We start from the raw sequence: 26,612 nt of genomic DNA on the forward strand, positions 1-26,612 counted from the left end.
TGCTCTTCCGATCTTTCTTTTACAAAAAATCAAGTTTGAAGAAAAGAGAGAAATTGTTCATATATAATTATATATGTATATTTTTAATCACTTATATATGATTATATATGAGCAATTTTTTTCATTTCTTCAAACTTTATTTTTTTTTTAAACAAGGTAAAAATTATTCTTTTAATTATTTTTTATGTTTCCTTCTTATTATATTATTATCAATTTTGTATTAAAGAATAATTTTACAAAGGAAAGAAACATATATAGATATATTTTGCATATAATTATATGTGGAACTTTTTTTTCCGAGGTTTATGAATCAAACTTGCACCAAGCACGAGAGAGAGAGAGAGAGAAATTTTGATACTTATGTGTATATATTTATGTGCATTCGTACTATATAAATATATATTTAAATATTGTAGATATACCGAGATTACTTTGATATATATTATCATCAAAGTAATCTTCCTGTCTTTAGAATATTTTACGCGGAATAATGTACTTTTATCTCACCTCTTTTTAATTCGTCTATATGTAATTCCTGGAGAGGAAAGGGATTTAAGGAGATCTGAGGAAGGAGAGAATACCGATAAAACTACACTACGTTCTTTGTCCGTTAATCCGCACTCATTCGGGCGGATACAAATATTTCTAAAATCGCGCTTAATACAGCAGCGGAGATAAATCCGGTCTAAGGCATTTTAATCTGTACTCCGTGTTTCACGAAACATTAAATCCTGCTTGAAGCCGTTTCGCAGAAAGCGCGCAGTATCTCCGGCAAAGTAGCGCCTTCCGACATTAAGATTCTATACAACTGGAAGTCATTTAATCTCGGCGGAAGATTTCAACGTCGGGCTACTCCGCGAGGAGAGGAGCGATAGCACGCTGTAGGATATCCCGCGTTTAGAGTTTGAAAACAGAAAATAAAGGCGAGACTGTTGCAAGGCAAATTCGACAAACAAGAATCGCGCACCTTTCTCATCTCGGGATGAGCTATTCTTCACGGATCGCGTTCATTATATAAATCATTTATAAAATTTAAGTCATAACGAGCGGATGTAAAAAGAAAAATGGTTTTATCGAACAGCTTTCGATATATAAAATGAAAGATAATCAGATTAAAATTCTTTCTCTCTCTCTCTCTCTCTCTCTCTCTCTCTCTCTCTCTCTCTCTCAAATGAGATATAAGATCAACTCTTGCGAGTCCGATGAATTAAATATCGTGGAACGTAATAACGACAAAATTCGCCGTTTCTCGCGGATTAAAATTTTATCGCGACTCGCGGAGTCTTGAGTTTCGCAAATATCCCCCAAGTCGTAAACAACTCGCGCGTAGCATCGCGCTAACGCAGTGTGCCATCGATTTTCTAGCGTATATGCCGCATATACCTACCTACCGATAGACGCGACGGTATATCGGCTGCATTAAACCGGCTGCGAATACACGTCGATAGTGATTGCCGGCTTACAGATTCCGCCCGAAAATAAAATGCCCTGCCGTGCGTTTTCCCGAAAAACTTCGACACGCGTGACACGTGTATACAGCATCGCGTTGCGCGACATGAAAGCGCTAGAATTGTAAGCCACTGCAATTTCTCGAAAATGTTGATTTTTGGTATCTCTCGCGGTTCCCTCTAATTATAAATACAGCGTGACGCGACGTCACAGTTCCCGCTGCACGAAGGGGGAATCGCGCAAAAGAAACGAATGAGAAAAGGCGTTATCTTCGCGCCGCGACCGCGGCTGGTTTCGCTCGGAATTCCAATCGGCGGTCGCGATTCGCGGCACACTGGTTCGTGTGCAGCGCGCCTGAAACGCGATTTAAACCCCCCCCTCGCTCGACGCGTAAAAGCTCGGTCTCGTCTAATCGATTTAACGTTTATAACGGCGCATCAAAAGGCGCACTTCCGGCCGTCCAAAAATCACCGCTATTCGGTTGATATTCGTTCAACTATTCACAAGCGGTCGGTCCAACCATGTTATCTGCGGTCAGTGACGTACCCCCCATTACGTGCTTGGATCGCGCTTATTTTCTCTCGCAGAGGCGCGATACAGAGGAGCGAGGTGTAGCCCCCATCCACGGCTTTGTAGCCTGATTCTAGAATAACCGAAAGGGCCATTGCGCCCGGCTAGCGGCTTTTTAGCGCTTTAGCCGCCACATCAATCGTACGCAAATTACGCCCGCGTTTTTTGAGGAGGGGGAGAATCGGGGGCTTTTGACCGAGGTTCTTTACGCTCAATTCATGAATAACGAATGCGAATTGAACACGAAAAGAAAACGAAAAATAAGACTGTTATATATGCCAATGCTACATTAAAAAAAAAAATACAGACATCATCTATTATGTTTTAATTTTGTTAATAATATCATTTTTTTTTATTTTATTCTGTCAGATATACGATCGTCAGAAAAACACACGAGGTATAGTAGCGAATCCAAGAATAGACGATTTTTTTAAATTTATTTTTCTCGCCCGATTTAGAATCTCTTTCGCGACGAGGATGATAAAATTATTTCAAGGCGATTTTTTTTTGTCACGGACGTATATTTTAATTGCGGCGATTGAGGCGCGCGTCATAATTTATGTCGCGAGAAAAAAAAACACGCGACAATATTTCTGGATTAAATGACCGTGGCCGACGAGGATACAGAACGTCCCCTCTAATGAATACATTAACGAGTGATGAGCGGTGGTAGTCTACGCGTCCGCGCGTGTGATCAAGTTCCCCGGTTGTTTTAGCATAAAATATTGAACAGATACGGATCGAACGGCGGCGCCGATCGTATGCATCCAGATGTGTTTGCTCAATAAACATTTCCCAGTATTTAGGAAAACAGGCTTGGCCCGGCACGAGAGTGTCCTCTCGTCGAATCCCGATTTCCTATTTTCCATTGAATTTCACCTCGCCGCGAAGCGCTGTGTCCTGATAAATGTTTCATACCGATTTCTCTCTCTCTCTCTCTCTCTTTCTCCCTCCCTCCCTCACTCTCTCTCTCTGTCTCTCTATCTCCTCTATCCATCTATTTCCTCCCCCCCTCCAACCCCTCTAACCACACACAGCGATATCGTGAATATTATTACGTAGGAGTATGAAATCCGCGTGATTTCTCCATGGCGTGCGTGTTTGTTGAGAATAATGGAATGCGTCAACAACGACGAGCGATCTCGAATAAGCACGTATCGACGTAATATTACATCAAATTCTGGCATTAATGCGATATTAATGTTACTTACGCATACACGTATAACAATAATAATATCCCGCGGATAATTACTCGAATATATTCGCGGCGAAAACGTATTCTTTTTTTTCCGTTTACGATTACACCGACGGTTAAGCACAACATTTCCGCCCCTCGGCGGAAACTAACGGCGCTTGCCGTCCGTGAATTAATCATGAGGCTTGAAAATCATTCGTCGCGCACGGCTTATGCATCCGGCGCGGAGTGCCGACCGGGCGAATATTTACCGGGGAGCACGATCGGGCCCGCGCGCTGAATCGCGTACTGTTTGCGGCAAATTCCACGAGAGATTCCATTGTAATTGAACGAGGCTGACTCGATTATAAAGTCAAATCATCGGCAGGTGGAGAAACGGCAGGAAATTCTCTTTCTTCGAAGCGAGCGAATGCGCTTCCCTTCCTTCTCGCCGTCGACTTTCGTAACTCACCCTCTTCTTCCCTCTTTTTCGCTTTCAAACGCCCGGGCGCCGAGTCGAGGTACAGACAATGACGGCGTCTTGGGACGCCCTTTCCCATCCTCCCCTCCCTCCCCCCCGACCCCCTCTCGCCACCCCCTTCCCCCGCGCCCATCGCCGGTTCGCGGAACGTTTCAAAAGAGACTACTTTGAGAAATTTAGGAAGTCCCCGAGCTCGCGCAAATTACCGGTGCCGTTAAAAGAGTGGGAAACTTGACAGGAATCTCGAAAAATGGAATTGCCTCTAAGGTCCTTGGAATAGTAAACGTTGTCGGCTTTAATTTAATGCAAGACCTGTAATAACACGCCGACGGAGAGATGGCGCAGTAACGGAGTATTTCCCCGCCTCCCCCCCCCCCTCCCCGTATAACTCGACGTCGTACTTCAATAACGGAAAAAGAAGTAGTTAAAAACTTTTGTTATCCACGCTCATTCTGAAATTAATCTGTTTCGCGAACGTTTCGTAATACGCGGGATGCTGTACGGGATACACGGGATGAGAATTGGGAAGGTAATACGTAATGCTGTATTTAAGCGATTTATTTAATCGATTGATAGATATTTTCTATTTGCGACTCGACGGACACGTATAATAGATGAATAGATGATGAATAATGTTATGTGTGAAACAGCTGCAGGATTGGCTGGGTTGAAAAATGACAGGGCTAGACGCGAGAACCGCAGCAGCCCCGTCGCAACCCATTCGATTCCTTTTTCCGCTCGATTCTCAGCGTTTCGATGAAACGTCATACCGAAGATAAAGCGATATAGTGCAAGGTTGGAGAGGCTCGCGCCAGTTATATTACACGCCTATTCCTAGGGCCGTCTCCTCTGGGAAACGGCGAACGCCACATCGAGGGGCGAAAGTTAGTGCCGCCTGGGGGATCGGTACGACCGATAATTGAGGCTTGAATTAAATTAGCCGTCGGTGTTCCATTCCAGAACGACTGAAAGTCTCGCGCGTTGCTCGCGCGATAACCGAATTGACCCACGTTCGCCGATCTAATCGCGATTATCGATCACCGCTCTTACCGCGCCGAGGTTTCATTAGGATCGATATCGCCCCGCCGTTAAATCGGTTAGGCAAGATGCATAATGGATTAAGCAAACGCACGTGAGTTTGATAGCGAATCGAACTCCTCTTTTGCCTTTGACTCGTCGTCCCTCGACCTCGCAAGTGCCACGCCGCGCTCTTACAGTTACTTTCGCGATGATAATTCTTGCGATAGATTAAAATGGATGTTCTCGTCCGCGAGCGTGAGATAGTTTGAGCACGAGGAAAAAAAAAATTGCGACGTAAATTGCGGTATCATAATGAAGCGGCGGAGACCCGCGGCGGCGCGGGCGCATCGATTTGCGAAAAATAAACCGGAACAAGGAACTTTATCTCGTATTTCTCCCCGCGACTTGGAAAGTTCTGAATATCAAAGTTGTAATTTATCGTAAGTACTTATATTCCCCGGCGGGGCCACCGTATCTATTATCGTCGCAAATTTTTCGTCCCGAGAAAGCGCGTTATCAATGTACACCATCGGAGAATGCGATATGACGCACAATTGCCAAAAGACACCTAGCTGTATGTATGTCTCGTTGTGCCATCCATTTACGTTAAATAAATCATATTACGTAATAACGTACGGGAGTTATAATGTACGGCGACACGGAAACGCATTCGCGTCGAGTAAATGGATTTACTTAAAAGTTTAATAATACAAGTAATAATTTACGCGAGCTTTATAGGAGAAGTTAAAGCGGAAATTCATTAAAACACAATGACGAAATGATTAAAATATAGGTATAATGACTTCTCTTCTTGCTCGAAAAAGCAACATTTCGAAAGTACATTAATTAGATTAGAAAAAAAGGACGTACAGCCAATCTTGGAGTAAGGCCTATGCCAATCGAGCTACAGCTGAAAATAAGCTAAAGAAATTGGTTTGGCGAATTCCACAATTCGCTTTCCAATTATAATTTGTTTCCTATCGGCCGTGAATCCGTGACGGAAAGAAAATTCCCCGAGAGAGGAAGATCCGCGAGAACGAACGGTGCCAATCACCGCGCCATCGGGGGAACGATGTAATCGCGATTAAAAATTTAAATCAGCCACTGGCGGTGATATCGTTAGCGGGCGAGGAAGTTCGCGGAGCGATCCGTCGGCGCCTGGCGTTAACCCTAAGTGGAAACACGGGGCAGGGAAAAGTGGCGAGAGAGGTTCGGGGGAGGGCTCAGAAATGCGAAGGATTGAAACCAGAAGGAGGAGGGTTGATCAGCGAGATGTCCTGCGGGGAGATAAGTTTCTCGGTGCAATCAGTGCCTCGGTACTTCCTCCAACCTCCCCGCCGCAACCCTTCCTCTCGGTCGTCCTCGCTCGCATCAACCACCCTCGTCGGTGTATCTGTACCGCACTTTGTCGCGGGCATTCACTTCCCTTCTTCACATTTCCGAGACTTAAGATAATACGGCCGCGGCATTTGGTTCACTCGACTATACGATGTTTTTCGAAGTCGCTTTTCGCACTCGCTCGCAGTCGAAGTTCGCGAGGTATTAGGAAAAGTATGATATTTGCGATACAATTGCGACAAATTGGATTTTTTATCGCGGAAAAATTGTCCCTACATAAATTACGATTGACATAACTCTAATGAGGATCTCTTTCACGTGTTTATTTATTTTCTTAAATAATTATCAAAGTTTTACAAATTCTGTTTTGTATCTCTTATATACGAGACACAGACAGATTGAAATTGAAGACTCATGGAATTTGTCAGACGCATGGCAGTGTCCGTTTAAAACAGTGGATTAATACCAGTGTTTAATCTGAGGTTTAAGGACAAACTCTGCAGATTCGATTGTGGCCGTGATTTTGACAATACGGCGATTTTGGCAATCCGATTTATTTAATGGCCGATCGTGGAAGCGGTTGCGCCGATCGTACGATAGGATTAATTAATAAACTGATTGATTCGGTTAAACGCATTAATCGTGCTGATTCGTGCGCGACCGGACCGGCGAATTCCATAAATTCGGGCATTGCCGATCGATCGGATCGCGTCCGTTCATCAGTGCGTCACATCCGACCGAGCGGATTCACCGCAAAACCGGACAGCGGTATCGAATGGATCAACGATTTTTAAAAAATGATGAATGGCCAAGTCCCATCGGCGTTAGAGCGATCCGTTCGCATTGATAGGCTCATTGTTGTAATTTCGAGCGCGGACAAAGGGCCATTTTTACGAATGATGGCTTTGTGTAAAAGAGTAGATTCTATCGCGAAAGAGATTCTCGGGTTCGCGATAATGAGATTCCGATTTCAAGCCAGTGTCAATTTATGCCGCGCGATTCGTGGTTTGAAATTGCAGTTTACTGTTCGTAGATTAACGGTGTTAATATCCATCGAGATCGCATTCGTTGTTTACCATTCGTGCCATTTCGCCAGCGAAGCAACTTTTTCATTATGAAACCAAAGGGACGCGAATTATCACGAATCGCGCATAATCGCGGGCGCTAACTTTTAGGTATACTCATTCAGAAATTGCGGTCAACTTAACGAACAATACGATACAAGCAATTGTAATTGTGTGTGCAGCACCGAGCCTCTTTAGCGAATGTGCTGCTGCGCAAACTACTGTTATCAAAAAGTAAAATAAATCTTGTGGGCGTTCCATTACATCGTATTCTCGCTTATTTACAGATCGGAGCCTGCCTTTCAACGTGCAAAGCCGTCCTCTCGGTGCGTCGACGGGGCGGCGGAGGTCGGCCGTCTCCCAACTTTCTTATTCAAGATGTTTTGAGAGCAATTTAACTTGGACTCCGGTCGAAGGGGTGCCGGAGCCGGTGGGTGCAGAGAGTTAAAAGCGGGAATAAAACGCGCGGAAGGAGAGTGACTGCGCTGATGCGGGAATACGGAGGAGCGGCCTGCGGGACGTGGTCGCGCCGGGCGAATTAGAGAGACCTCCCGGAAAATCCACCAACCCCCCCCGCCGTCGGAGTGCTGGCCGCTTTCGAGATTCACGAGGTACACCCGACCGGTTCGGCTGTCCACCGACGACCAAGGTCGCCGTACGGTTATGCTGGTGCAGGCGTCGCTGCAGGTGGCCGCCAGCAAATGCTGTCATGCCGCTGCCATGCCAGCCGGCGGCCCGGAGCCGGCCGCTGGTCACGACGTGGTGCCTGATCAGGCCGAGCCGTTGCTCTCCGCGCGTAGGACTCGCGCTGCTGCTGCCCCTGACCGTCTTGCTAATCCTGGCCGGCCGCAGTCGCGCGGCTTCCTCGCAGGCCGCGACCCGCTACGCCTCGCGCATCGTCGAGACGAAGAGCGGACAAATACGTGGAATACTTCAGGTATGTATCGATTCTTCTTGGTAGGGACCAGGGATCGGGAGGGGATGGAGGAGAAGGTGCAGTGGAAGTAGAAGAGGAAGAGGAGGAGAATGACAGGGTGTGGGGTATCGAGCGACGAACCACATCCCCGGCAGGATTTGGATATCCTGCAGGCAGGTGGAACGGGCGCATATATAGTGGAGCCCCGCGCTCGGACATCGAGTTCGGCCCGATGTAAATGGCGGATCGTGATTCGCGGATCGGCCCGTTCCCGGCAGTATTACGCGTTACGTCGCTGTTTCCGCGATGTACACGGCGAAAAGCGAGATTTATTGCCGGATTGAGCCTGCGGAAGCGGCATTTTTCTGTCCGCCGTCGTTTTGAACGGAGGGGAGTAGCTCGCTCGAGAGTACCAATTATTCGTGACAGCATGTGTCATTTTTTTTAAATAATTTTAATGCCACGATTCTTTAAATAAGTATAGAGATATACGTTTTGTAAAGAAAAACATATATATGATCCTCTCGCGTTAGGAACGCGATGTGGAACGGAGACCGCTGCAAAATAGAAAGGTATTCAGCGGCAATCGATTGCAGAATCTCTCGCGCAGGTCTATTCTTCCTGTTTATACAGGTAACGGGCGGTGGTTATGATAGTGCATATGCGATGACATGAATATTTGGATATTATGTGTACAGGATGGGATAATATCTTGGACATGAATTAATCTCCTGCTGCGGCTCACGTGCGAAATGTGAATCAATTTTGGTCAAGAGCTGTATAAACAGGCGCCCAGTTAAATGTCTTGTTAACTAATATCGAAATAATAATTATGGGCTATACACACCCCGGGTGCGCGCCCGAGTACTCTCTATTGAGTTCTACGTTACGCGGTAATTAATATCTATTTTCATTTTAACAATACGCTATCTATTTCCCGCTGATGTTACACAACATAATGGCAACGTTAATATAATACCGAGTAACGATTTTAACATCGCGCGCGCGACGGTTAAAGGGAGAGTTTAGCGTGTGTATACGAACGAGACGCGTTTCCGCGAAGATTTTTAATCTTCGCGCGTCGAGCGTCGCGGAGCGAAGTGAGAACGCGTTCGGCGAAAAACGAAGATAAGAACTATATCTAATGTTCCCTCATTAACATCCCGAGAAGCGCCGGTGTCCCCCGGGCGCATTAATCTTGCGATTTCAATTACTTCCACACTACTGTCTTCCTACATCTCTTAAATTTGACCGCGTATCCCGCGCTCCTTTCTCTCTCTCTCTCTCTCATCCCCGCGCTTTACTTTCTCCCCTTTTTCTGCTTCTTTTTCTCATCACTTGTTCCGTCCAATCTAACTCGTCGTCCTCAGTGCGCCAACACCTTTTCCCTTTTTTCTCCGCCCCCCTCGTTGCCCACCGACGTACTCTTTCATTAAATGCGTTACTGTCCTCCTATCACTCTCACAAACTTTGCAGACCTTCTCTCCCCGGCTTTCCTTTCCCGGCGTCAGTTTCTCCTCTCTTACCATCCCTTGAACTTATTACCGCACCTAAATCTTGCTGTCGACCCGACGTTAAAACTTCCCTTTGCCTGCTAAGTATCTTTACCGACCGATAGCTCTTATATCCCTCTTGCGTTCTTTTTGCCGCGCTATGGCGCTCTAATTAACTAACGAGAACACGCGTATCGCGCGCTCGTTAGCTCTCTCTCTCTCTCTCTCTCTCTCTCTCTCTCTCTCTCTCTCTCTCTCTCTCTCTCTCTCTCTCCCGTCTTCGCAGTTAGACACACATTTTCTTGTCGGTTGAGCACACACGTTCCCTCCGAAAGAATGCAGCAAGAACCGTTCTCGTCAAACGGTGTAGCGGAAAAGAATTCAGCAACGAACAAGCAAGCTTTTTATTAGGCGACTCGAAATTTCCGCGAGCGAAATTAAAATAATTAAAACACGGAATACGCACTGTAAAAAAAAATCCCTTTATATCCCCCCTCAATACACTATATTTCCAATACACCCCGCATAGCTGTGTGCGCCGCAGCCGCGGAGCGGAAACTAAAAGCGGTTCGATATCTCGATGTCCCGAACGACAGCGAAATTTTTCCAGGAGACAATTTGCTGGCAGCTCGTCCATCGGAGCCGAAGCGTTTTCACAACACCGATCAGTCAGAGTGGGCGAGGCCGATTTGACATTTACCGCGGCATTCGCTACGCCGGATGGTAGACATCAATTACGTCTAATAGATATTCATATCGACAAGAGGCGGATCGATGGACGTCCGATGATTCAACCCCGCGGCGCCCCGATGCCGCGCGGCCGCCGCCGCCGCCGCCGCGCCGCGCCGCTCGCTCGCAATACGAGCTGGCAAATTTCGCGTTTCGCGCGTTAAAGTATCCGCGGGCGGGATATCGTCGACCACACCCCCGGCCACCGCCGCCGCGGCTTTACATCGAAAATAAATTCGCGGCCGCGAACCGCGGGGGAATTGCGGGGGGGAGATCGGTCAATTGGACGCTCTCCGCGTATCAATCCGCGCGCGGCATCGTCGGCCGGGCTGCCGTCTGACAATAAACGCGACCGATTCGCAACGCGAAGCTTTTATCCGCGCGTGTTATTTAACTTTCTGACGCTTGATATTTGCGCGTCGCGTCATTGCGTTCATGCAGCAGACGCTCTCGCGAAATTACGAATCGCGCGCTCCCTCAAAATTGCCGCGTCCGGTCTCGAAAAAGGATCGCGCGCGAGCTATATATACTACACGTTTAAATTCAACGTTGCCCCCGGAATTTCATCTCCGCGCGCTTCTATATCGAGTCTGTGCGAGATACGCGTACACAAATTATAGAGGATATTGCAACGTCGTTGGAACTTCGATACTTCGGGGAACAATGTTGACTTATTAACTGCTGTACGAGCGAAGAGAGCGAAATAATTGAAGGGTTTGTGCAGCGTTAGAATAAAGCTAAGCCCGCGAGAGCTCCGCGCGATTCATCGCGGGGGATCGACTTTAAGTATACGTATACATATATAGTTGCGTCTAAAAGCGGATCTTACGCGTAAGTATTCCGCGGACTCGTGCACACCGCCGTCAAATCATATCCCCCTCGGCGCCTCATTCCGCCGGTATACACCGGGCAAGGTCTCTCCGCCCAAGGGAGATCGTCGTCGTCGTCGTCGTCGTCGTTGTGAAAGAGAACGCCGCGCGCGGATTATTGTACGCGCGCGCATTCGTAATGCGCCGCCGCGTCGTCTCGCGCGCGATTGAAACATCCGCGCGGATCAGACGCGGGGCATAGTCGCTTTGGCGGGAATTGCGGATCCGCAATTTACCGGCCTTTTTTCGCCCAGCCGGCAGTCCCCGGGCGGATGGATGGATAACGAGAAAACTTTTTCGCTCAGGACGCCTCGTGGCCTTTACATTACGTCGTAACGTGCCGCACAACTCACGGTTGTCGTTTTTTGTTCGCTCCCTCTCCCCCCTCGTCCTTTTCCCTCCCCCTCCCCTGCACGCGCCCGCGTTCACGCTCGCTCGCGTTCGCCGTTCACCGGTCCATTTCGCACGATCGAGCGCCATACGTTTTGCCGGAGGAAAACATTGCTCTGTCAAACGCGCAGCCGACTACAGCAACCGCCCGCCCCTCTCGCTCCTCCGCCGTGATATATAAGCAGAATTGTTTTGCATATTGCCGCCCTCGGGGCACCCGTTCAGCCGTTGAATCTTCAGCGTATAGCGAATCGATTATCGTTACGCGATTGCGAGAGAGCTACGCCCGTGCTCGCGGGATACACGTTTATTGTAGATGGGACGCATCGATAAGGATACCGGATCTCGACGTTTCGAGTTATTTAGTATCCTCCCCTCCTTATTAGGCGGATCACGCCGAATATTGAATCTCGCACGTATGCTGAATTCCTATGTGGAATCTAGGTCAATTTAATTCGGCACATTATGCCCTTATCAAAGGTACTCCGCGTCCTTCCTTCCCGACATCTCGGCATATATGGTCCGCGCGTTAAACGCGTCCGGATATAGGTACGTATAACGACGGAAACGCGAAGAAGTCGCACGAGTAGTTTTTCCCGCTTACTTACGCGCGCGAGACTCGAGACGATGAGAACCGCCGTTAATCGCGTGATCCGCAATTTCGTCACCGAAGGGGAGACGCGCGAGGGAAAAGAAATTTATTTGTAGGCGCGCGTTTTTTTTTAATGCAATTATCGCGCGCGGTTTACGAGCTATTCCCGTATTCCGGAACCGTGGCGTTTCCATACGCATTTGAAGCGTTTCACAAATTTTTCCTCACGGCGCATAATAATTCCCCGCGAAACTACATCTGCGCGCCGGTATTCCATCGCGGAAGTTTTTTTTTTTTTTTTTTTTTTTTCATCTATGCCCGTCGGTCCGAACGCGCGCTCGTCGTCGGCCCGATTGGCATTGCAAATGCACTAATGTATGCTCTTACCGCGTTCGTCAATTTGTGCCTTTGTAACCGGAAATTTTTCTTCGTCATCTCTCTCGCCGGAATTTCAATCTTGGAAATATTTTTCCCGGCCGAGAAGTGCCAATGCGTATACCTTTTTTCCTCTTCTTTCTTTTATCGCTGTCCTTTACGAACGCCCGGAAAGGAAAGAAACATCGCTCTCTTTCATTTTTTTTTGTTTGTCAGTCTCATAATAAATCTCCCCCCGGGTTCTAATCGGCAATCCGCCTGACTAAATGCAACTTCACGGTCGTTTGCGGCCCCGCGCGTCTTTATTCGTCTTTACGTTTGCGCGGACGCGCGACAAATCTTCTTCCGTCTGTTTCCAGCTTGCATTCACCGGGGGAGATTTGTCGCGAAACAGCCGTTTCGCGACTTTGAAGCTTAATAAATTTCTTTTACATTTATGTGCCCTATAACTCATTGAAACGCACCGCCACCAGCAAAAGCCTCCATACGACCGTTATTGGACCGTGTGTGCACGGCTGACGTAAATCCTCCGTATCTTCGCCATTTTTCCGCTCGACTTCCTTTGTCGCGCACATAATTTATTATACCTCTAAATTTACGTAATTTATCGTCCCGTTTAAATCATCCCTCTGGAATTTTTGCAACAACACACCGCATAATTGTTGCCGCATCTACAGTCCGGTATTCCGGCTCGATAAGGATTGTAGAATTATTTTTCCGACGCAACTCTCGCAACTCGCGTTCAGCTCTATACTCGACACGGCTGACGCCTCTAGAAAGCATTTCAATTCGGAAAGTACGATCAATTTTTTTTTTTTTTTTCCTTTATAAAAGGGATAATCACATTTTATCGCCGCCGCGATATATTATCATAGATCATATAAAATTCGAAGCATAATATCCACCACTAATTAATGCGAAACTCCTATCACAATTAAACATATATACGCGTGCGAATGTGCAGAGACGCGGTATTAATTTGCTTCGCTTTAGCGATGTCACGCCTGTCCTTCGCTCACCGTCGCATCCGTAATTTATGACGTAACCAAATTTATTTCGCTTGTTATCATCTCCATACGCGGGACCTAATGAATATCGCGCACGCGAGAAATGTAAACAATCCCTTTAGGGTAACAATTGTCGCGAAACGAATGAACGTATGCAAATTGTCGTGCGGCAGTACCGCTGTACAGTTGCGTACAAAACGTACGTACAACCGAAATGATAAATCAGCAAAGCCCCCGTCGCGAAATTATGCTGTCTTCAGATAAACAGAGCGTTTCTCGTTTTGCGCTCGCAATCCAACTCCGCGCGTCGCACGCCCGCCGTTCAGAGTTCGGAGTATCGGCTTATCTCCGGCGCACTGCACCGCACGCATTACTGCACCGAACGTATATATACATAATAGATTTTTTTTTTTTTACCAGCCATTTCGTTTGGGGATGCATCGCAGATGGGATCGACGGCGCGCATCACTGTCTAGCTCTGGTAACACCCCTCCTCTCTCCCTCTCTCCCACGTGTTTCCGTCTAACACGTGCGCCGGTAAATGCGGGCCATCAATTTCACTTTGTATCCAGAAGAGAGATTTCGGGATAGCATTCTCGTCCCTCCGGTTTATTCCGTCACTCGCTTCCCTCGGTCCCATTGAGGGCAGGCAAAAAAGAAAACGGACGATTTCACCTTTGCCCTCCAAACCTCCTCAGCTTGTCTCCCGGAGACACTCTCCACGAACTCCCGGGCTCATCGTTCTTGTTAAACTCTTAAAAGGAAGGAAGACATTTTAGAGAGAACAACGAAGGGGTAATCGCAACATCAGTTGTCGTCTCGTCGACACCGAGAACGTTACACGTTGCGCGTATCAGATCGCAATTTTAATGATGAATTTTTCGAGCGGGTTTAAAGTGAATCTTTGCGAGAGAGAAAAAGACGGCGGAGGGGGGGGGGGAACGTCGAAATGCATAATGTCTCCTAAAGTCTATTACTTCTGGCGAATCTATATATAGTTCCGACCGGCGAGCAAATCCCCAACTTCCCAGTTCGGCATGAGAGAAAAAATAAAAGAGGTTCCCCGCGTTCCGCAAATAATGAGAATTACGATCACGTCTGCGGGCGACTGATTTCGAAATAAAATTCGTTCCATTCGCCGAGAGATTATAATAATTCACCGGGCACCGTTACGCAGTCCGCCCACGAACCGTTCCGCATTTCTGCCACCCTTCCCCGTCCGCCACCCTCCCCCCCCTCTCTCCCCTCTCCCCCGCGTCTCGCCCCGAAAGGAGCAGACAGAGGCAATAATCCGGCCATAAGTCTCATCCCATCGTGCAGATAAGATTATTGCGCGACTATTACTCGAACTGAAAAGCGCCCGATTGAAACGGGCGCGGGATCTAACAATAGGCAGGCGTGGAGCCACGGCGCGCATCGATCGATTTTCGCAACGTGGCTCCACATGGGAGTCCCTTAATTGCCGGAACAAATTTATAATTAATTCCCTATCACGGCGAGTATTATTTTTTGATACGCGCGGTAACGAGATTAAATTTTTGCGGCTATGTTTGCTTACTGAAATACGGCAGCCGTATAGCGTGCGCAGTCGAAGTTTCGCCATAAACGTAATTGCCTAATTTTCTAAAATGTTAGGATAGCTGTTATGCAGCTGTGTGTGTCATTTCATTATCTCAAATTAGCGCAATTAATGGACAGGCTGATGTCATTGAAATAACAAACTCGTGTAACATTCGTTTCAAAGGTCAGCGTGCATATAATTATTCTCTGGGCAGCAGGGAATATCGTAAAATGTATAAAGGCTCCAAATCGACGGGTGTTTAAATCGAGGGACGGGGGGGGGAGAGTTCAATTTAATATTTAAATTTTATCGAATTCGACACACGCCGTGCCAAACTGCATCAATCGCGAATCGCGCGACACGCAGGATTGACTGCAGGCGCCGCGTCAAAGCGTGAGTCGCGCAAATTTCGGCGTCTGTCGAGCGCCGCGGCTATAGGGTTTAATGGTGGTTCGTTGACGGAGTAAACGTATGGTACCTCCGCTTGGAATCGGGGATTAATATCTCGAATTTTCTCACCTCGACCTATTTACCCCGTGTCCACGTGCGCTTTAATTCGCAAGTAGCTGCGCCCTGCAGTGCATTATCCGTGCGTCATCAGATGTATTATGGACATTCGCGAAGAGCGCCGCGATTGACGCGTATATATAATATCTCGCGGTCAGAAAATGCCGATGTATGAGAGAGATTTTATAGTAAATCTCTCTTTCTCTCTTTACTTAAAAATCTCTCTTTCACTCGCCACGGAACTGATTTTATAAAGAACGACGTATGGCGGTGAAAGAGCGGCGAGGTCGAAGAGAAACTGCTCGTACTTGTAACGCCGTTCTCGCACGCGAATCTTTTCACGAACGGCGTCCCTTTCGTCGAACACACGCGCCCCCGTGTGTTTCCATTTTCTTGCGATTTCGCACTAAGCTCCCCGCACCGTTGCCCCGTAATGGGAATTTATTTCCAACTACGTGATAGCTCGCCCGGGGAATACGAAAATGAATGCCGTGATCGTAAAATAACAAGCTGCGCCATGAACCGGGACGAACGTGCTCGTACATACGAAATTTCGAAACTTTCTCTCTGTCTCTCTTTCTCCCCTCCCCTCCCTCTTCCGCTTATTCAAATTTATTTGTTATTTTTTTAAATTGCATCTTTTTTTTAGTCGTATATAACGCGTCGATATATCTTCTTCCTTTTTTAATATTTTAACTGCCGGACAAGAGTCAATTACGAGATCGTCAGCCAGAACAAAATTCGCAAACTCATGGAGCGAAATTAATATTTCATCCACGTCATCGCCATCATCCCCGGGGATTTTATGGGAGCCTCGATAAGCGCCGATTGTTATCGGCAGTCGCATGACGCGCATTTAATTTTTAATGCAATTGGAAATGTCGAGTCGAATAACTCTCATTTTCGCCTCTCTCCTTCTTTTGTCTCCCCGTCTCTCTTCAGCTTTCCCTTTCCCCCACCCCCCTCTAATTTCTCTCTCTCTCGTACTTTTTAACGGTCGCATTTTTTTTTTTTCATCGATCCTGAAAACGCGACGCCGATACGATAAGGGAACTTTGTAATTTCCAGCGCGAATCGTAGAACGACCATTTCGACCGGGGCAGACCTTTCCCAATTGCACTCGGTGACGCAATTAAAGTCGAGCCGTGGCAAACGAGATCTATCGGTCCTTCTCATATAATTGTTTCCATGATGCGACCGAGCAGCAATTTTTCCCGTTCTCGATTATATATTATGAGAAATAGAACTTTTTACGCGATCGATTCGTCTCCGCGAGTCTTTTTGAAATAAATGTGCGCGAAATAATTTGCTAAAAGAAGCAAATTATTATTATTATTATTATTATTATTATTATTATTATTATTCAGTCTTATATAATTCGAATAATGTTTAAATATCATCCGCGAAATATATATATATATATATATATATATATATATATAACCAAAGCCTCTCTTTTGTAATTTGAATCGCTTCTTATTGCTTATTTCTGTCTCTTTCAGTCTCGTACGTCGCGCGTTTTTCGGCCGTTGCGACGTTTTCATCAAATGCGAAAATCAAAGCTCGCCCTTCTCGCGCAGTGTTTTTAATCACTGGCTCTGATTTTAAGGAAGGCCGGGATCGTATCTTTTTCTCACGCGAGCCGAGTATTTTTCGAAACACTCGCCCGATGCGCTTCCGATGCGCGGTGGGGATGAAATGGATATTGAGTGCATGGGTGGAGGGAGTGGAAAAGAGAGTGAGAGGAGGAGGAGCTTTTCTAGCTTTCTGGCTGTCTGTTTCCGTTTTTCCCTTCACGGAGAGAGATCCGTGTGGCCCCGAACAGAGAGAGCGATGTATCTCCGCGGAGGAGTATCCGAGCGTATTTTAGAAGCTACTTGCGCGAACGGACGGCCGAAGAACAAGGGAGAGGAGAGTTCATGTTTATCAATTTCGGAGAGCTATCCCAAGACGCCGGATGGAATCGATAAAACCGCGACCCTGATAAAACCCGGGGATATAAAACTGATACATCCGCCCCCCCCCCCCTACACACACACACACACATACGCACACATACACATACATAAACATTGTTGTATCTCGGTAAAACAAGTCGCAGAGATAGATGGTCGAGGACATTTTTAAAATAGATAGCGATGAAATCGGAAGGGGGATAGTTTCGCCTCACGGATCTATCAAATCTATTTCGCATCGTTCTCGTTGCAGGAATTGAACAGCCGGCACTTAGACCCCGTGGAGGTGTTCCGCGGGATACCCTACGCCGCGCCCCCGGTCGGCGACTTGAGGTTTCGACCCCCGATCTCGCCGATACCTTGGAACGGCGTCAAGCTGGCGGACACCTTCGGCGCGGTGTGCCCGCAGAATTATCCGGACCTCACCAATAACACCGCCGCGCTCTCGCAGATGCCGCAGGGCAGGTATCAGCAGCTCAAGAAGATGGTCGTCTTCCTGGCGAATCAGAGCGAGGACTGCCTCTTCCTCAATCTGTACATACCCGGAAGCGGTAAGAGGGGGTCCATAAGTCGGATCTATTTAATAGTATTTAATCACATTAACCGTTTGAATAAACCAACCGCGGACGCGTATATTAGTTGAAGAAGCGTTAGCGAAATTACTTCAGACAAGCGGCTCTTGAGTACGTTACACGTGTGCGATCCACTCTCCCGTAATACTTCCGTTCATTAGCGATTAAATTATGACGTAGTACCTCGAAGAGGTAGATTTTTTGTTTTTTTTTTGTCATTACGAAAAGAGGGCAAGGTCACGCGATAAATAACGTCCTTAAAAGGCGCTATGCAAAATTACGTTTCTATTGTCGCCTAAAGTACCTCGGCAGTAACGTAAAGTTCCCCAGTTCCTGACAGAATAAAAGGGATAATAAGTTTTAATGAAGGTCTTTATTCTTCGGGAAGGTAGTAAAGCTACTCCACATTGAGTTAATGAAAGTTCAACTCTTGCCTGAATAAATAATGTATTTCTCGCATCTTATTATTATTTATTTAAGCAGCATAGTTTATACGAGAGTTGCAACTCGATTATCAATTCTCGATCGATCTTTACTTCAAGGGGAACGCGTATATATACGCACGTTTATACGGCGGCTTCGGATAAATTCTTAAAATGCTCCGTTATAAAAGATTACTAACATTTAATGGTCCAAAGCGCTCGCGCGCGTTGCGAGCGCGAATGTTTCGGAGCGGATAAAAAGCTCGAATTGATTTCACGTTTAAAATTATGCATCGGCGATGCTAACGTTTTCAGGAGATGCAATCGACTCGGGGTTAATTTTGTACGACTAGAAAAAAATAAAAAAAAAAAAGATTTTATGCGGCGGAAAATAACACGTTACGTCGGAGGGGGTTGTTAAAGTTCCGGGATGCAGGCTGCGGCCATAATTCGGCTCCTGAAATTCTCAACTATATTATCTATCGGTGCCGACAATTTATGCGTCCGTATAGTATTACACGGCGCAAGTTGCTTCCTAAAGTAATTAGTCCTAAAGTAATTAGTACCTTTATGTGCCGGGTAGTATCAACCTGGGAGCAGCCGCATGCGTTACGTCGCACGTTGCTCGGCGCGCGATGAAAGATAGAGGCGAATTTGCAACGTAAAGCGGCCGGTCTGCGCCGTAACCTCGGTCGGGCTAAAAAGAGAAGAGGGAGACGGGGGATGAGGATTGAAAATTGCGCGAGCTACGCGAATAACACGGGGGCACGGCTATTCAGCAGGTTGCGGAGGAGAGTAAGAAGCTGTAAAAAAAAAAGGCAGCTCTCAATTGAGTTACAGAGAAAGCGATTGTAGATCAATCATATCCGAGAATTTTTGCTTCGCAAAAAACTCCAATTTTCGTGGAAAAATCTAATCGAGAGCGGCGCGTACTACTTTATACTACCGCCCTTGCATGATGCTTTCAGGCGATTTCAGGTTCGGCGATATCGCGACAATTAGGACAATTAACGGTCGCCTTGAGCGGCTGCTCAATAAGCGATCGCGCGCCGAGCACAGCCCGGAATGATAAGACAACACATGCACGACTATCGATTTGCATTCGATAATCGACAAAGACAGTGGCTTCGCGACGTTGCGTCGAGCACTCTCGGGTTGATCGATACTAATTGGGCTAGTTTTACGAGTTAACGGATAATCAAAGTAAGATCGCGCGGCGCGATTGAATTACTAACTACGATGATTGCGAGCTCACGTAACTCGGTGGCGCGCGAATCCGCCTCTCTCTCTCTCTCTCTCTCGTGGTGGTGGTTTAGGATGTCTCCCTAGACAGGTAATCCGATGTAGTATAAATCGTATAACAGACAGACGTTAATTAGTTGCGACGCGGCGAACGGATAAACGCATGCTCCAGGTTTATTAGTTGTTAAGACGATTATCAATTAAATGAGGACTTTTAATCTCGAAACCCGCGCGGCTGACGGAGACGTCAGTGGATCATGGAGGATCCGTGGAGATGTTTTTAAGAGGGTATTCGCCTAAATCTCCCAAAGTACTTACAAACACGAAAACCCCGTGCAGCAGATCTATAAAAAAGCGTCGCGTGATCCTAAAGCCTTATTAAAACAAGCTTTTCGCTTTAATTTACCTCCGGTTCCGGCTTACGCGACGCCTCTCGGCGTAAAATTTTACGTCCGTCGTAAAAGGCGAGCGTTTAAAAAAAAAGGTATCCGTTTTATCGGGGATGATTTTCCAAACTCCCAATGCCGTGCGGCGTTTACGATAGCCGCCGTAACGCGCCGGATCCGCGCGGATATGCGTCCCGGACGAATCCCCGCGCGATCGCGTAAACCGCGCCGCGATCGCGGGACGCGCGGTTATTTATTTGCACGCGTGAAAAGAAGTCGCGGCAGCGCGGCGATCGATCGGCGCGTGAAGTTGCTCAAAGGGGAGGTAAATATTTCGTGGCGCACCTGCTCTTCCCCTTCGTCTCTCTCTCTCTCTCTCGGTAAATGAACAGCTTTGACGCGCGCGCGCGCGCTATGAGGTTTTTCTTTCGCAGTCTCGCTCTACGTGCGACGAATCGCGATACCGTACAGATGCGCCGCGTTTCCGACGATTTCGCGAAATCGTGAAAAGACACGTGACGAGCTCGCAGAGAGTCTGGATCCTTAGCGTGGATTACGTGATGCAATTAGTCGTCTTAATTGCGCAGGTGGCAAACGGCGAAAACGACTAACCCATGGCTGCAGAGATGATTTTATTTTACGTTTCATAAGGGCGAGAAACGCTCGCGAAAGACTCGGGGGATTGAATTTAGTCCAGAGTGTAAACAATATCGCGAAACGAAGTTACAAGGCGCGTGAAGAGGAACGACACACTCTTAAAACGATGAAAGCTCTCGCAATCTCGTCGCTTTACGTTTTGCGACTCGCTTCCGGGGGAGGGGGGGTGGGGGAGAAGGGGAAGAGGGAATAAAAGCGGGTAAGCATAATGCTGCGTAAGCGATAATGTCGCCGCGGTATTACGGGAAAGCTGGATCTGTCAATGGGAGGTTTATACGGATAAGAGGTTTATTCGCGGAAGAAAATGGTAGAGAGAGCGGACACCCGTTTGCCTGCTGCTTTCAGGATCTCGAGGACTCGAGGCGCCGTACGCGGTGATGGTGTACGTACACGGCGAAAGTTTCGAATGGGGATCGGGTAACTTGTACGATGGATCGGTCCTGGCAAGCGCCGGCCACGTCATAGTGATCACGCTCAACTATCGTCTCGGCATCTTAGGTACGTGCCACCCTTTAATCAACCGTCCCGCATCCCCAAAAGCATTTTCATTAAGCGCAACCTCCTGACGCAACATCCCACGGACAAAGAGATTCCAAATGACATCCACCTTGCGTTAAGATAAACCATAATTTGTAGCTCGTAATCTCTCCTCGATTTTTATTTAGAACTTTCCTTATACTTTTCTGAATGTGTCATTTTAAAATTCGCAGAAAGTATACCTTTTTTTTTTAAGTATATCTTTGTATACTGAATAATGTTTAGGTATTTCATTTCAAGTTTTGATTAATTATCTTATCATTAATATCGTAAAATGCACCGCGTCTCTGCAGTAGTGTACAGAAAAGTCGTCTCTCGCGCGTTTATTACACGACTCGCGCACTTCCACGAAAGTAAGTTCGAATCATTAACTGCTATACTCTCCGAAGTAGAGAGGTAGAAACCATTTACATTCTTAAGTCAATATTGGCACTTCGAAGACCCACAAAATGTATCTCTGTCGTAGTGCGCTGCGAATATACGAAAGTCCGAAAATGTCAGTTCTATCTATTTACTTGTCAAACTGCCTTGGTTTATGACTTAATAGCGTAACGAATATTTACACGTTCCGTTTAATTATCACTGCAGTCGAGAAACGTTAAATTGAATCTTCACTGCGTGTGTATATCGTTCTTTATATTTCGCGTAAAAATCTTTCTTTTAATGAAATTTCCCAATCGTTATATATATAAAATAAAAAATCTTCATCTCTTAATTCGAGAACACACTTGCGGGCGAAATTTTATCGGAATGCAACCGCATCGCAAATGTTGCGTGAGAACGGGAGATTAAAAAAAGAAGAAAGAGGGAAATGCAATAAGGGGAAGGAAGAGGATATCGCGTGCGATCCGCGAGAACGATTGAATCGCGAACGATTTGGCGTCCTTCCAGGATTCTTGAGGACTCGCCCGTTCCCCGACCGAACGAGCGGTTCCGGCGGGAATTTGGCTTTAAAGGACATCACGATGGGGCTCCGCTGGGTGCGTGAAAACATCGGCGCCTTCGGCGGCGATCCAACGCGGATAACTCTAATGGGCCACGATACCGGAGCGGCGCTGGTGAATCTGCTGCTGCTCGCGCCTTACAGCAAAGGTAGGAGAGGGAGGAATCTGCTCTGGCGCAATTAGCAATTAATCCTTCGAACTCCGTACTCCGAACGCTCGCTCGCGTACAACGCGCACGAAGCGCGCTGAATTCCGTAGGATTCCAGTTTTAACGGAACGTTCTTACGATTTAAGTGCCACCCCCGGTAATTAGGGGGAGGAGACGCGGCGCGGGGAGAAACTTATGTTTGCGAACGATTTGCGTATATCTAGAGCGATCTCCGAACAAGAGCACTCACGGCGTGTCTTTCGGCGTTCTCACTCAATTTCCGACTGATCGATGTGCGTATTACTTTGCGAAGATATATATATATATATATACATCCCGCTCGTTCCTTTTCAGCGCGCCCGTCAAATCCCCGTTGACAGGTTAATGCCGTCATTGCAGTGCCGTCAGGCTTAACAGTTCATCGGTCACTCTCTCGCCGCGATATGGACCGCCGCGATATAAAATAAATCAATTCGATCGGGCGAGGACGGTATAAACAGCGGGTGTTGAGGGCGGCGGAAATATTTGCTTGTCGAGTAACTTGATCCAATATTTACGTAACGCCGCTAACGTATTAATAACGTTGTTGTTTACGACAAGGGAACACAATGAAAAATGATACCGATACCGTTTCGCCCGGCGGAAAATACATGCGTGAAATTCGACGTAAATCGAGCGGGGGAGGCCGCGCGCGATCGGATCGATTCCGACCTGTCGGCGCGATGGATCGGCGCTGAAAACCCCCTTCGACTGGCGAAATAACCGGCAGGTTAGAAGCGGAGGAGACGCTATTTGCAGGACCTTCGGTAGATTAATCGTCCGGGGATTAGTCGGCGGAGGGTCTCGTGGAGGAGACAACCGAAGGGTTGGTCCGTCCTCTCAAAAAAAACATCACCGCGCTCGGGGTGACAAATTGCAGGACTCCATTTTATTCGATGAGAGGAGAAAGCGAGACGCAGGACTCTTCCTTTTTCTCTTTCTCTCTCTCTCCTTCTTTCCCTCCCTTTTTTTTTATCGTCGCCGGACAACACCGGCCGAAATTGAACGATCCTCCCGGCTTTTGTCCCTTCAGGTGGCCATGGGATTCCCCGCGGTGGCTACTCGCGGAGCGCGGGGGACGCGCGAGGAAATTGCGCAATAATAAAAATGCATGGTCCTCGGGACGCGCGCGTCCGAGCTGCCGCGTGGAACAAAAGCGGAGCGACGCTAAAAGCGTCGTAAATACATCGCCGCGCGATAAATCCACGCGAACGCGATTACGGCGTGATATAGTTGGACACTAATTCCGCGCCAATCAGGCAAATTATGACTAACGCCGCGGCCGTTCCGCCACCCATACGTGCTTCGCATAATCGACGGTCCAGATTCATTCGATTTGGCGCGCTTAAATCGTATCCCAGATGCAATAATTTATATTTTCGAAAAGCACGATTTTTTTCATCAAATTATCTATTAAGATATACAATATACTTAAAAAAAAATCATTCTTACGTTTTTATTACAAAATTAATCGTTTTATTTAGGCAAAATTAAATCGCGACTATACATCAGTTGAAAATGAATTTCGGAGTGACAGTCGTGAAAAGCAGCATATATTGTTTCCCTTCGCGGTGAACCCCTCAATCACGAAGTTGTCGCCGTCGATAGGAAAAGCCGAAAGTGTAAATGGCCGCTCAGACAGGCGGAACGGGCGCTAAGAAGGAACACGAAGGATAAGCGGCATGCCGGGAGATAGAGATGGTCGCTCTCGCCGTCGTGGTCGGCCGGAACCACTCTCCCGTCTGGCCATTTCCCGGACCTCCGGTTGTGCCGGAAACAGTGCAAACAGTTTACATCACGAGAAGGGAGCATCGCTCTTGGTTGTGCATTCCTTCCGCGCGCCATCCTTCCTTTCGAGGCTCGACTCCGGTCGGTTATGGAGCGAGCGAGCGAAAGAAAGAGAGAGGGAGAGACGGCAGACGGACCCTCGGGGAAACCGCTTTTCTTTGGCATCCCGGACGCCGCCGAGGTCAGTCGGTTTTTCCGATCTTACCGCACTTTCCGCTCCTTCGATTCCGTCGGGCGCCGCCGGTGGTTTCCGCGAGACCAGGTGCGGTTCCGCACTTCTTGCCACCGCTGCCCAGAGATTGCGGGAGCCGGCAGGATGCTCTTCTCTCGAAGGAGAAAACTGCGCGCGGCGTTACGGAGCGAAGTCACGGAGGCGAAGCGGCAACGAAGATGCATCGATCTTTAATCCGTGCCGAGAGAGAGAAAGGTCTTAATTTCTTTTCTGGAAATAATTGAAGCTCTCGGTGACCGCGAAGGGGCCTTATATACCTTATATAAAGAGAGATCTACTCCCTTATACTTTACTTCAGACAAACGACATTAGCTTCTCTCGCAGACGAATGCATCGTCCGCAGCCGCTGAATATTGCAGCGGGATGCGGCTCGGACGGTCGGTCGGTCTGGGACATATATTATAGTTATGCAAAGTTAATAGGAGACTGAAATGGAATGAATGGAGAAGTGTCGATGAGAGTTGTTTCGCCACGACGCTGCGAAAATATTAATAGACCCTTTACATATCGCGCGGACGCGCGGTTACGAGGAAACTCGCGGGAACGTGATATATTGTATATATATATATATATATATATATAGGTATACGCGCGTTGTCCACCTCGATTCGGTTCGGTTAAAGCGCGACGCGTCGTAACAAGGATTCCGGATTAAGTTGCACTGAAACTGGTGTAAAATCGATTCGGGTGTTACGTTGATTTCCAACGATTTTTCGCGGTGCCCAACACGCGGCGTTCCCGGCGTGCAATCCGCTTTTTGCCGGTGCATTTTGTTGTACTCGATACGATTACGCGGGGAAACGGCTAATGGCTTTGCCTGGCGTTGCGTAAAAAGTTGCAAAACGATCGGTTTGGGTTTCCCGTCGATAACTAGCCGTCGAAGGTACGATTGCTTTCCCGCTGCTGCAGCTTGGCTGCTGTCTGCCTTCGGCGGATTTCGATGTTCGATGATAAATGAAGACCGGTGCGCTCCTACCCCCGCCGACCACCACACCGGGGGCACCGCCGGAGACATAAACGTTTCGTATTACATCGATCTCTCGTGTAATTCAGAAAGCCACTTCTTCTGGTCCTCCCAGGGGTGTTTGGGGCGCGGTTTCCCCGCCTCCCCGTCTCAATCCCGAGAAGACTGTCGACGTTACGTATCATCGCCCGGGAAGAGACAAGAGAAATAAGCTTCTCATGGCACGGGGAGACAGTCTCGATTTATCGTTTCTCCCCCGTTGTAATTTTTTATGAGCGAAGACCCGAGCGTGTGCAGCACGCCTTGAAACGTCTTCTCCTCTCTCTCTCTCTCTCTCTCTCTCGCGCGCGCGCGCGCACTCCTATGTTGCGTATGTGTGCGAGTGTGTGTGTGTGTACGTGTGTATGTGTGTGGATTCTTCAATCCTTGGAAGGCAACATCGCCTCTTCTAGAATTACTGTTTCTCTCTCTGCCTCGATGTCGTATCCGTTCCTCCAGCAGTTTCATGATTCTCACGGACCAGAGATACGAGCGATTGGCTTCGTGAGTAATCAAGGAGGCAACCGAGTGTGATTCCTGGCAATTGTCTGATTCGCTGCACCCTGAGACGTATAAGACCCCGCCACGGTTATATCATGGCAACTCGAGCGTCCACGGCGTTACGGATTATGTTTGTGCGAATATGAGAGAGAGAAAAAGAGAGAGAGAGAGAGAGAGAAAAACAGGATTCTATTTTCTGAAAATATCTCGCATGAAAACGGAACGGTGAAGTTCGGTAGATCAACACAGAGATCAATATATGAAGTAAAGAAAAATAATCCAATAAGTTATTAATTCTGCAAATTTTCGTGCAAAATGATGTTTAATTCTTTACTTTAAATTTATTGAATGCGAACCCCAGTGTTTCAAAAAAATAATTACGAAATTTGTTATTAAAATTTATTACGATTAGAAACGTGTAAAGCGGGCGCCGTGTCCCGTGGGAATGGTATACGATGAGAAAAGCCAAGCGCCATGCAATACCACGCATAACAATAAGTCATAAAAATAGCTTCCAAACAGCGTTTCTACCTTCGCGTCTTCCGTTTCGCGCGGCGTGCACCCCCTTCATTCTATTTTGCAGTTCGTTACCGACAAAAATAACCCGGGGAGAGAAACGTCCCGGTGACATTGCGGAAAAAAGAGCGCGAG

The 26,612-nt window shown here is 47.4% G+C and overlaps 1 protein-coding gene and 1 long non-coding RNA gene across 2 annotated transcripts in view; both read left to right on the forward strand.

Moving 5' to 3' along the window:
* The window catches only part of LOC105451774, a 142,061-nt gene extending 134,407 nt beyond the window's left edge, over positions 1–7,654 (forward strand). The window contains exon 3 of the long non-coding RNA XR_974623.1: positions 7,384–7,654. This is a non-coding gene — a long non-coding RNA (uncharacterized LOC105451774). The remainder of the gene's footprint in view (positions 1–7,383) is intronic.
* A 101-nt stretch (positions 7,655–7,755) lies between these two features.
* The window catches only part of LOC105451775 (neuroligin-4, X-linked-like), a 32,389-nt gene continuing 13,532 nt past the window's right edge, over positions 7,756–26,612 (forward strand). Inside the window, exons 1-4 of the mRNA XM_011692441.1 lie at positions 7,756–8,033; positions 17,744–18,041; positions 21,115–21,267; positions 22,198–22,398. Coding sequence (XP_011690743.1) covers positions 7,806–8,033; positions 17,744–18,041; positions 21,115–21,267; positions 22,198–22,398 — 880 coding nt within the window. The 5' untranslated portion in view covers positions 7,756–7,805. The remainder of the gene's footprint in view (positions 8,034–17,743; positions 18,042–21,114; positions 21,268–22,197; positions 22,399–26,612) is intronic.

This window comes from Wasmannia auropunctata, unplaced genomic scaffold (genome assembly GCF_000956235.1).
Source record: "Wasmannia auropunctata unplaced genomic scaffold, wasmannia.A_1.0 LD336044.1, whole genome shotgun sequence".
NCBI classification, from domain to species: domain Eukaryota; kingdom Metazoa; phylum Arthropoda; class Insecta; order Hymenoptera; family Formicidae; genus Wasmannia; species Wasmannia auropunctata.